At 34.2% G+C, this 12,936-nt stretch overlaps 1 protein-coding gene and 1 pseudogene across 2 annotated transcripts; one reads left to right on the top strand and one right to left on the bottom strand.

The window, feature by feature from the left end:
- Nucleotides 1–572: 572 nt before the first annotated feature.
- Nucleotides 573–1,595, bottom strand: ZFP10 (zinc-finger protein 10). Its single transcript, XM_086249045.1, has one exon. It carries the CDS (start codon nt 1,593–1,595, stop codon nt 573–575), a length of 1,023 nt encoding a protein of 340 aa, XP_086105171.1.
- Nucleotides 1,596–10,982: 9,387 nt separating this feature from the next.
- LOC147281591 (tropinone reductase homolog) lies at nt 10,983–12,522 on the top strand (annotated as a pseudogene). Its single transcript, XR_015122772.1, has 5 exons — nt 10,983–11,204; nt 11,303–11,510; nt 11,806–12,022; nt 12,103–12,212; nt 12,325–12,522. The product of XR_015122772.1 is annotated as a tropinone reductase homolog (transcript).
- Nucleotides 12,523–12,936: the final 414 nt, after the last annotated feature.

The following is a 12,936-nucleotide window of genomic DNA, read 5'->3' as shown; positions in this document are numbered from 1 at the left end:
GAGTTTGAGCTCCCGCTGTAGAGCATGTGGATATATCTTGGTAAAACACTGTTGCTCATAAAAGTAAGAATTCAATTTACTTTCTAACTGAAACTCAAGAAGATAGCGAATCATATATGACCATAACAGTTTCTGAAGTTTCAATGAACTTAATTAGTAATGATCCTGCCAAGAAGGAACCAACAAATACAATGTCATGATCTATATATATAGTATTGAAATTCAGAATATATAAGCCGAAATATTGTATTGTGATTATCAACAAATACGAATATATCTTTCATCCTTTTTTTCTGTGATTCCCATATGGTTATTGTTACACCCTACACAAATTCATAACTAAGCACTCCAAGAGAATGAAAGCCAAGATATCAAATCAAATTAAGCAAAGAGGCCTTGGCCTCAAAGATCATGAAAGGGGGGAAAAAGGTACAAGATAGGAAGAACTCAAATAGAGAGAAATCAAGAATTAATCATGATCAACACAAGCTCAAGTAATATTATTATGTCTATATGATCAGCAGTTGATGAGGTTCATTTCTGGCTTTCTGCTATATATATTTATATATATACTACTTTAACTTGGGCCGGTCACCAAGCCTGAGCTCGAGATCCAAGTCTTCTATGGAGCTGGGGCGGCCAAGTTCAAACCCTTCTGATGATTGGAGATGATGATGTACTCTATCAACAGATCCTGATTTTATGAAGAAAGGTATTGATGGTGATGGGCACTCGTCGTTGTTGTCCGTTAATCTTCTTCTCTTGCAACTAATCTCTTCATCCTGATGATCACCACCCGACACAGGTGGACGAACACAACTGCGAACAACCAAATTCAAACTCACAGAGAAATGATCAGTAGTACTACTTGCGACATGGTCATGATGATCACTACCCTTAGACCTACTCCCAGATTCCACATTAATTATTGAAATCTTCTCCCCTTCATTATAATATCTGTTTGTGGCCAAAATTGACCGGGATTGAGGCGAAGAAGAATAAGGAGGGATCAAGGTTTGCTGATCACCACCACAATTTTCTTTACATGGAAATTGAGCTGAAACCCTAGAAGGTGAGGCTGGTGATGATGATGTAATAGTAGTAGTAGTAGTAGTAGTACCAGGATGATGATGATCAGGAGTAGTTGGGTTGTTAGGGTTGTAAACCAAGGCACAAACTGGATTATGATGATGAGATGATGGGTATTGATGAAAACCCAAGGATGAGAACAAATGGTTTTGCACAGAATGATGAGCCTGAGGAATTTGATGGGTACTTTCACTGTTGTGCTCATTTGGAGATGACTGTTTGAGTCTAGCTCTGTCTCTCCTGTGGACATTCATGTGGCCTCCCAGAGCTTGAGCCGAACGGAATTCTCTCCTGCAGAAGCTGCAGGAATAAGATCTGGGAGGCCATATGCACCCTCCGAGAGGCCCAGCTGCGTCCTCCGCGAAAGCTTGTTCTTCCCACGAATCATCGTTGTTTGAAGGATTGTTACTAATTGGTACTTGAAGATGATGATGATGATCATGAGAAGTACTCAGAGTAGTGTTGTGTTTGCGCTTTGCCCACATCCAGTAACGTGCTTGTTCCATTGCACTAGTACTGCAGCCTCGATCAGATGTACTCGATCTGCAGCAAGGCTAGCTTGAGTAAAAAGGAAAAATTGTAAGCATATATATATATAGAAGAAACTGAAGGAGTGATATATGTGTCTTAAATATTCAAGTAAGTATATATTAGAAACTGAAAAGTAGTAGTATACATGGACTGTAGAAGTCATGAGGTTGCTTAGGGAGGTGTTTGGAAGGTAAAGTGGTGGGTACTCTATACCTTGCCTGTCACAGACTCAGAGAGTAGTAGCTACAATTTCTTTTCTTTTTTTAATTTGTTTTTTCTGGTTGGCTTTGATATTATTCAGTCAGCATTCAGTGAAATGATGAGAAGTATTGTTTTCTCTTTCTTGAGAGGGGGATGAATTGAAGCAATATATGGCATAATAATAAATCTCAGTTGTGGGGTCCTGAAGATGAGTAGTAGTACTAGATCCCTCTTGTGAGGTTAGGGTGCTTACAGACAAACTGAACAAAAATCTGACTGAAATCTCCCCCAAGAGATATTGCTCTATTTGTACTGGGATATAGCCTCTAAAGGGTCAAGACATGCATCATGAAACAAAGATGATACTGTTCATGCATTGTTTTACCTTATAAATTAAGCTTAGTGAGTAACTTTTGCTTGTAAGACAGTTTTACATTAATTTGTTACCACGCGGATCAATCGCGCTAAGTAGAAATAGAACATAAATATACCTCAGCAAATTCTAATTTAGCAGTAAATTTTAAGAGGCTAAAAGAGTATTTAGCAGATAGCTGATCTGCAAGGCTACAGCCAGCTGCCTTCACAATTTTATATTCACAGGTTTTATTTTAATTCGTTTCTCTAATTTCCAAAGATGTATATATACACGTGTGACGAATATTAGTAGTCTTCTTCTGGGTTGACAGAAAGCCGTCCGTTGTTGAACTACTGGCAAAGCTAGTGACAACCACATTTTAGAAAACTAGAACGTACACTACACATGATGATGCCCCATTCAAGACATGAGTCAATACTTCTCTGCTTTACATATATAATAACACCCAAAGTGGGAAAAGAATTAAACAGAAAAACAATATATATGGCCGCAAGCACAGCCATCCCTGAGCAAGGGCTGGAGGGGCGACTGCCCAGGGCCCACTATCAAGGAGGGCCCAATTTTATATATATATATATATATTATAATATTAAAAAAATTAAATTTAAAGCTATGGTATGAAGAGGCCCAGTAAATAGTAACTAAAGTGTTCAAGGTTTATATCTAAGATGCCCAAGTTTGTAACTGAGCACATGTGTATATATATATAGAAGGAATTTTTATTAAAGAAGTCTTCAAATAATATTCGATAGAATAATGCTATACTTACCACATTCTTATACCACATTTTTATACCATCTGATGTGTCATTACTTTATTGGACAAAGTTTTTCTTTTCCTTTTTGGATTTTTCTTTTTATTTTTTAGTATCCAATGTATGAATGCCATGTAAGTTGCCACATAAGGTGGTATGAAATTATGGTATAAAAATGTGGTATATGTAGCACTACTGTATTCGATAAGGGATATTTTGTGGGGCCTATTTCACATTGTCTTTTGATGATTAGAGTTGTTTATTTTTTCAGTCTTCATTGACGGATCATCCATGCAAAACATTAGATCAATCGAAAATTATTTAACAAGTTTGATGAAATGGTCATCATTCTAATTGTTTATTGAAAATATTATGTTCGTCTATTTATTTGAACAAAATTAGATATCTTAATTATGGTTTCGATTTTTCTTATTTTTTACATAGTATGCATGAATGACCTTTAAATAAAGACTAAAAAATAGATGATTCAAATTGTTAAAATATAATATGGAGTAAACTTCACAAAAAATCATTTAATAAAAGGGGGTTTTTTTTTAAAGCCCATTGTAGAAAATACCATGATAGGCCAGCACACCCTCAAAAAATCGGTGATAGACCGACCTACTTTAATGAAAAGGTGTGCTCGGAAATTAATTACTGAGCGAGCTTGGTTTTTTTCACTGTTTATGCAGTGCCTCTTTTTTAAAACGCGGGTTTATTTATTATTAAGTGGACATTTTTAACATTTGAAATCATTAGGAAGATTGATTTAGCATTAAGGGATGTAAAATAAACTTTAAATCATTTATTTCAAATAAAATTATTTGAGAAATCTCTTAATGAAATGGGTCTTTTTAGGAGCTTCCATTAAATATTTTTTTCGCTCTTGGTTGATAAGTTGTATTGAGTGACTTGAACCCCTTCTCTTTTTTTTTTTTTTTCTCTCTTTTCTTTTTCTATAAGCCTATTACTACAAGAGCTAAAATATAGTAAATAGGCATAATATATATGCAGCCGCATCATGAGCCGTAGATCTTTAACTTACGATTGTAGTTAGCTTCAATATATATGGCCGCATCATGCAAATTTGGGTTGCTATATATAGTTTAACCTTCAATTGTACGTGGACCTACAATTAACGTTTCTTATTGTCTCTATATTGGTCGAGCGTGTTCAAAATGGAGTTACAAGACTTCCATGTCAACAAAGTCGGTCAATAATATATAAAAGATTTTATCTTTCCAGAATGACAGTGTTGATACGGGTGAAGTCATCCACGTACACAGTCAAATTCTAAGATTTTAATTGGTCTAATGGTTTGGCCAGGTCCGTTGGAATTAATTATGATTCTCCTGCAGTGTACAGAAAAGTAATTAATTTTTGTATGTAATAGTTATATGTGAATTTTCTCGTATTAATCTTTGCATAATTAATTCTCACATAACTAGCTAGGTAGATGTACTTTTCATCTATATAAGGAAGAAGGTTTATTTTTCAAAACAAGTTGCCAATTCACAGGGTTGGAAGAATTACATATAGAGATTGGTTTATAAAATGGAGCAGGTCACATGCCTGTAGCTCAGATGAATTAACTTGAAGTGCATCTTGCTAAGATGGATGGCCTTCATTATTCAAACCCAGGGAATCCATTAGTTCCAAGATGTTAAACAAAAAGGAAAGGACATTTACCTTCCCTAAAATAATAAACAATTTTAGAAGGACTAATTAGACTCTTCGTTAATATTGTTCGAATACACTAGTGAGATTGTCCTATCCAAAGAGATTCTACGGAATTAATGTCCTCATTCTCAACTTGGTAATTATACATATCTTAATTAAGGCCCACCTGATTTCTATCCATATAAAAATAATGAAGAAAGAAAGAGAGATTATAGCTGAAAGGGGGGGACATTTTTCAAAGTTGAATGAAGATAGATGGTGAAGGTTAGGAAATTATTTGAAGATGTTGGGTATGACATGAGAGTAAGTGATTAGAAGATAATAGAGAATAAAAGTTTTGGTTTCAACATATGGCGGTTTAACTTTTGATGTGTGTAAGATCTGTCGTAGAATCTAAATACATCAACGACTGACAATTGTTCGTACGCATATGAATTATAATTCTACTCCTTTAGCATTCACCTAGAAAGATAATTTCATAGGCATCTTCAATTAATATAGTTACTAGATTTTTCTTATCACCTTTTGTTTCTTTGAATATTGTAAGAATTTGTTTTTACTGTCTCCGTTGTTGGGAAAAGCTTTCATCTCTGTGAATGTTTGTCAAAAACTAAGCAATAAAGGGAAGAGTGTACTTACCTTTCTGTCTGCTTGCTAAAAGTATATGGAAATTGAGATATAGTATTCTAACCATTTCATAATTAAATTATTATGGAGAACTGTTGGTAAGGTCATTATCTTTGGAACTTTATTGTTTTAAAACAAAATAAAGACAAGTTTAGGTGTAGTAGGGTATTTTATAGTATAACTTAAAATACACGCATCCTCAGCAGATAGTATTGTTTTCAATTATAAATATTGCCCTATAGATTGCATTGGAAGATAATCCACAAAATCCAAAGTCTTTTTCTTTTTATTCTCTGGGCACTAATAACGAACTATATAATGTGGGTAAAATCCTCCCCCTTGTTGCGGTTACAGAGAATGTGCTTAATTAGTCGTCCCAATCCTACATTGGATAGAAAAACCAAACAATATACTTATGTGTATGATTTTTTAATAAAAATGTCGACACATTTGAGATTAAGGCCCCGTTTGGGATTGTTGTGAAGGATCCAAAAGCTACTGTGGATGACAATTTTCAATCACCCACAACAGTTTTGGTGTTTAGTAAAAAAATGAAAAAGTGCTTTGCCTCACAATTCTCAACTCCCCACAGTAAAAATAAAAAGCAGGTTTGTAGGTACTTTTGAAAGCTACAGTGAATCACAGCAACAATGAAAATTTTATTTTACCCATAATACCCTCATTGATTTTTGAAAATCACATCTTAAATTAAAAAATAGGTCAATTGTTAATTATATTTAATATTGTGAACATTAATTATGATATTTTATTTGTACGTTAAAAATTATAATATACCCAAAAAAATAATAGGCATACTTATTTAATAATGTTGTTCTTTGAAAAAATTAATGCTAATACAAATTTGTAGCCAAAAATTTCAAAAACATGTAAAAAAAACATTTTATTTTTACCAAACAAATAAGTGAAAGGCACTTTTAGCATCATGTTCATTTTAGTCATTACAAATAGCCACAACAGTTTTACATTACAATTTACCAAACACTTTCATACTACTTTTTGTGCTCACAGTACTTTTGAAAATATGGTTTACCAAATACTCAACTGTTTAACTTCACAACTGACTTTACTTCACAGCTGTTTTCCTTCACAGTTATTTTTTCTCACAACAATCCCAAACTAAACCTAAATCGCACACTGAATAAGTTTATGTAGTGAGCTTTTCCGAACTCCATTAGACCTAAACTATCAACTTGAGGATAAAATTGGTAATTGTTCAAAACTAATAGTATGACTATTCGATCTGATCGATCTATTGTGCAGACAGTTCAAATGGAAGCACACATTATACATGTGATCATCATTCAAGAAGCTATGTGGTAAACCTATTAATATGCAATCTTGATTCATGTCAAATATCTAATAAAAGAATATAATGCTTGTGTGTAATTGTGTGGCAGTTTTTCATCGATCCCTTAACTCTTAAGACTCAAGATCACTTGCAGTAAGTTATAATAATAGGTTATATATTAACTAATGACAAGACTTTTCTTCAAACCATTTTACTAGCTTAAGAGTTTCTTTTAATTAATAACCATTCATTTATACAGAAGATTTGTGTAGGAGGGTATTTGGTTGTATATCACCATCAATATATGTCGCCTTGTGAGAGAGATACAGAGGACCCTCCTTGATTGTTGAAACAACTTTATATGACATTGATTGACACATTAATTAAAAAAATTGCATATATTCCTCAGCAAAAATAACTTAAACGGCAAAGAAGCGTAGCAAATATATATTCATCCATGTTTCATGCGTTACATCTAAACTTAATTATTTTTTCAAAACAAGTGTAGCAATTAATGGTCATCATCAACCATTGTTATCCCTGCCTTCATTATTCTTTTTGCAAATACTTTTTGCTCTTGTGAGTCTTGTCTGTCTCTGCCTAGCATGTTTGCAGGTATTATGGTATATATGTATCTGAATTTGGGTCAAAAATAGTATTTAAAAGAACAACTTGTCCATAAAACCATGGAACTAATTTGAACCAATTCCCTTTTCATATTGCATATAAGTATTTTTCTCTCTCACGGTTTGAAAAAATTAATGTCATCAATTTTTTTTTGGCCAAAAATTAATGTCATCATTAATCAGTTTTGACGGCTAGAATTGCGCAAAATTTCGAAAATAGAATTTATGTAACAAATTCTTGATTTAGGTAACGGATATAGTACTCTGCTTATTTCTTATTTCTTGTTTTTATATATCAGAACTAACAAAATCTACCCCAAAAAAAATTAGTAGATATCATATATACTTCCTATATACGATGTTGCCACCTCCGAAAAGGATTGCTAGCTACACCAAAACAGAAGAAAAAACAAAGAAAGTCGGAGTTAGCAATGTGTCTGTTAGCTCGGTCCATGGGTTTTGGATCCAACCATCTATGTGGTATGGGCCATGTTAAGTCCATTGGCCAAATGTGGCATGGACCGTATTTAGTCAAATTGGGCTTTCATGTTCAACCTAGCAACAAGTTTGTCGAATATGATTTGGAAATTAAAGGTGAACCAAAACCTTTGAAGCTGAAAAGAGACAATATTAGTAAAGAAAATTTGGCATGCATGCTGACTAGGTCGTTTGCTTATGTATCTAGGCATCACAAATGGACGACAGAACAAAAAAAGAAATATATGTTTTTGCAATCTCCCATATTTAAATATGAATCATTTTTACATACACCAATGAAACATAAAATTTGTTAGCTGTTGGGTAGGCATCCCCATCAATAAACTCGCGTCTTATCATATACATCAATAAACTCATTTATTTCCCATATTTTGATTGAACTAAAAATGTTGACATATGTGTTGCATGTGAATTATAAACTATAATAAAGCTAGTGGATAACTTAAAACACAAAAGTACATTATGTATATGGATCCGGTACAGTATACAAAAGGAAAACTAGTACATCAAACTTCTTTCTATAATTAATAACAAGTTTAAAATCTTGAGATTCGATCATTATGAGATAAAATTTTTATCATTCTTTGTGGATAATATGATTTTACCATCAAGTCATAAATTCTACTTAAAAGTATTATTTAAGGAAATTGATAGGAATTTTTAAAAAAAACATTTGAAACTATAACACAAAGTTATTCGATAGGTCATAATCTATTTTAATTATAGATGGGTCATTATAGATGTATATAATCTTAAATAAACGAAATTAGAAGTACATGTTAATTATGAAGATGAGAACAAATCAGGAATGGTAAGAGATAGTCTGGTGATATTTAATTTCTTAAACACTGCAAAATACGTTAGAGCTTTAATATGGCCCAAATAATCGACCCGAGAAGATTAATAGCTTGGGGCCCAGGGTGCCTTGCACAGGCCTGAAAGGCCTTAAGTCTGCTACAAATTGGGCCATGAAGATAGGCCTTCTTATTTTGCACTAACTAATGGGCTCAGCACACCAAATATCAAAAAAACACATTACCATTTTCCCCAAATTTATCCATTATTTAAGAGAAAATTTTAGAAGTTGACCTCCCTTCTCTCTCCGCCGTCTCGTCTCCCTCCCCAGTTGGCCATGGCCAACCACGGCTGATCCCTTTCAAAAAGAAAAAATAAACTATTGAAAAAACAATAAATAAGAAAGTATAATGGGAAAGCAAGTTTTTTTAGAAAAATGGGTGTGATGGGCAATAAAATTGGTACAAATAGAAGCACCTATTTCAAATGTCTTCTCACTAACAACAAGACAAATTATTATTCCTTCTCCTATAAGTTTGAATTGACATAGTTGGTTAACAGTTCTTAATGAATTCATGACAATTGACAAGCTACACACACATTCATAATATATAAATAATCTAAACACTCATGGATAATGCATAATACATTTTATGAATTGACATTTGACTCCAACTTAGCAACAGGACTTTGACCCATGGATAATGCATAATATATTTAGGAAAATTTTGGCAACATGACTCCAACTTATATGCCAACTTCAAACAAGGATACTACTTTCAAAGTGACTCAAATTAGGCCTTAAACTTGATTTTTGACTCAAATAAGGATATACCGTTACTTCTGTTAAAACATCTGTTATTTTTAGGGGTAAAATTGTTATTCTACATATTATTAAAAAATAATTATGAAATTAAACACACAAAATAATCATGAAATTATTATTTAAACTGATTGTATAGTTATTATTAAGAAAATTATTATTAAATTAAACACTTGGGTCCGACGGGGTTTGCACTAGGTAGAGAGGAGAGAGAGAGAGAGAAACATATATAGGGAAAAGGGATCCCCGGCATGGGGTAAGGGGTTCACTGGCAATGGGTGGAGGGGTTGCCAGCGCAGGGGGAGGTCGCCGGTCGAAGGAGGTAGTGAGGTTGGTGGGAGGAGGGGTTTCTGCATCCTCCTTTTTTTTTTTTTGTTTTTTTTCTTCTTTTAGTTATTTTTAAATTTTTTTATAGCTATTTTTAATTAATGATGAAAATAACAAATATGTCTCTAAAAATGATGAAAATTATAACAGAATTAATGGTATATCATTCTTTGAGTAAAAAAAAATGTTAAAATTCTCGTTTGGGTTACTTTGAAGGTGGTATACTTGTTTGAAACAGACATATAAGTTGATGTCTTGATATTAAAATTTTCCCTTTATTTATTACATAAGAGAAAGCTTATTCCACGTTCGACTCATTCTTTTTTAATGCTCATGCTAGATTTTTTAAGAAAAAATGGATTTGAAATCTCTCATATTCATAGCTTATCCAATTCTTTTCTCTTTTATGTCAGTGCTTATCTTTTCCTTATTGGTTGAGAGTATCACATCAAAATTATAACGATTTAACCTGACACATTAACATAAATACAACTTTAAATCAAATTTCATGATCCAAGTTTTGGTTTTTTTTTTCTTCCTAATCAGGACCAAATAACAAATTAATAAATTCCAGTTGCAACTTGCAACCCACCATACGTAACCCTTAGTCCGTAAGGCTTGTTGACTAACTTTGTCGCTGCTAGAAAACATTGGCATGGTAATGGTAAGGCTTCTTGCCCAAACCAACCGTCTTGAAGCAGCACAAACTTGGTAATGGTAGCTGCTTGAAATTCCTGTCCTAATCATACAGACAGACCAGGTCTCCTGGTGGCCGGGGGATTTCAGTCTTTCAAGGCTTAGTGCCTTTCGAGTAATTTTTTAGTATGATTGTAACACCGTCACATAATATTATTCATTTACCATTAGAACACGTATATATTTATTAATATAATATATAAAAGTATAATCATGTGTCTCTCTTAAAAACATCACGTTGTGTTGGTGCGGTCACACTCCAACCCTTCATATTCATTGTTAAGTTTAGAGACTTGAGAGCAATACAACATCAAAGATGCTTTGGCCTTTAGTAATACGTGCGACTTTAGATTTTCTTTAGGGGTGGTTTAGATCTTTCAATCTCCCGCGGGGGTATATTTCGCTGCCGCTGGACGACGACCGCTTCTTGTTCTCGATTTCCCATTCTAACTTTGGATCAAGACTAAAGTACTAATTAATGCTCCCATTCCATCATAGTCAAGTCGCACTCCCTCACAACGAATACCAATTCAACAATAAGCTTGACTCAGCCCAAGGAGGGCCACCTTGTAATAGCTTGTTGGTTTCATCCTTAATTTCAAGTTTTGGGTTTCAATGCTCAGCAAGAGTATTTATATACATAAAGTGACAACTTTCACAGATTCCAGGCATCCACATTTTATTTGATTCTGCTTAACCATACCCAGATCTAGCTCTTGCCAGTTAATCACTTGAATTAAGTCTTTGAAGGGAACAAATTAGAATTTGCAACACAAGCAAAACATGGCTGGGACAGGGTCAGCTTTCAACAGCCAAAGATGGTCTCTAAAGGGTACAACCGCCCTTGTCACTGGTGGCACCAGAGGCATCGGGTTAGCCATCTCTCTCTCTCTCTCTCTCTCTCTCTCTCTCTCTCTCTCTCTCAAACACACTAACATTGTTGCTGTGTTCTACATGCAATATATATCAGATATGCCATAGTCGAAGAGCTAGCAGGACTTGGAGCCACTGTGCACACCTGTGCTCGTAACCCAACTCTGCTCCATGAGAGGGTTAAAGAATGGGAGAGTAAGGGCTTCAAAGTGAGTGGTTCAGTTTGTGACCTCACATCTAAAGATCAAAGGGAGGAGCTCATAAACACTGTCTCCTCTGTTTTTGATGGCAAGCTCAGCATCCTTGTAGTTGTTTACTGCCTCTGTAATTAAATATTTTGTTTTTCTATTGTAATATTTGTGACTAAATAATATAGTTGGAAGTTGGACATCACATCTTTATGTTTTAGCCTTAAGAGGCTACAAGACATAAAGATGGGTTTTGACTTTTGATGTTCAATTCTCCCCTGGCCTGAAACAAGAGCCACAAATTTCCATTCTAGTTGGACCTGCATTGGGCTTGAACTTTTAAACTTAATTTGATTCAGCATTATTATCATACTAGCTTGTTGTGGAACCTTGATTTTCCTGCTATATATAGGTAAATAATGCTGCAACTTGCACACTTGGAGAAACTACAAAATGTACACTAGAAGATTTCTCGACTATGATGGGTACCAATGTTGAATCTCCCTAACATCTTTGTCAACTTGCACACCCTCTCTTGAAGGCCTCAGGAAATGCCAGTATTGTATTTGTGTCCTCTATTGCTGGTGTTGTAGCTCTGCCCAACTTATCTGCCTATGCAGCAACCAAAGGTAATTAATTAAGCCACTAATATGTTTAGAAAAACCAAATTGCATCTTAAGTAATATTGTTGTGATTCAAATTTCAACAGGTGCAGTGATCCAGATTTCAAGGAATTTGGCATGTGAGTGGGCAAAAGACAACATTCGCACCAACACTGTAGCACCATGGGCTGTCAACACAGGGATCAAAGTTGATGATGTAAATATCCATCTCATCCACCCTTCGTTTAAACCTGTTTTTTACCAATTTAATTAATATGCTTTAGGGGTATCTAATATATCTAACATTTCAAACTCCATTTTTGAACCAGAATGGTCATGGTGATGATTTCAGTGATGATTTTAGACGGCTAATAGGTCGAACTCCCATACGGCGCATTGCAGAGCCTAATGAAATTTCATCATTGGTCACTTTTCTTTGCCTCCCTGCAGCTTCTTACATCACTGGACAAGTTATCAGTATCGATGGAGGATTTACAATAAGTGGTTCTAAACAGTCACTTCAGTAATTGTTGATAATTGCATATTTGTAGGTTAATAATCTCCTTCAATCAGTAAAATGCAATAATGTTGACAGAATTAAAGTATATGTAATTTGGTGTTTACTTTATCATCACAATAAAACTTTATATATACCACCATTGGATTTTAGATGAATTATATATATTAATTTCTGAGATCGTTTTCAAACAATCAAACGTGACCAACTTACTAGTTGTCTGGTATTGCCAACTGTTACGAACTTGGTCAATCAATGAATAATGACTGCATCTGACCAAAATAAAAAGAAAAAATAAGGGGGGGGGGGGGGGGGGGGCTATTCACACCACCCAAATGTGCTGAGTTGACCACCCCCTTAAATTTTTACCCATTTTTGTCCATTTTGCCCCTGCATAAAAAAAAAAAAAAAAAAACTCACCCCT

This window comes from Dryas octopetala, chromosome 6 (genome assembly GCF_963921425.1).
Source record: "Dryas octopetala chromosome 6, drDryOcto1.1, whole genome shotgun sequence".
Classification (NCBI taxonomy): domain Eukaryota; kingdom Viridiplantae; phylum Streptophyta; class Magnoliopsida; order Rosales; family Rosaceae; genus Dryas; species Dryas octopetala.
The sequence above is the reverse complement of the archived record's forward strand: the minus strand, read 5'-3'. Positions and strand labels throughout refer to the sequence as shown.

Coding starts and splice junctions, on each gene's coding strand:
- ZFP10 (XM_086249045.1), bottom strand. CDS start 1,595: ATGGAACAAGCACGTTACTGGATGTGGGCAAAGCGCAAACACAACACT.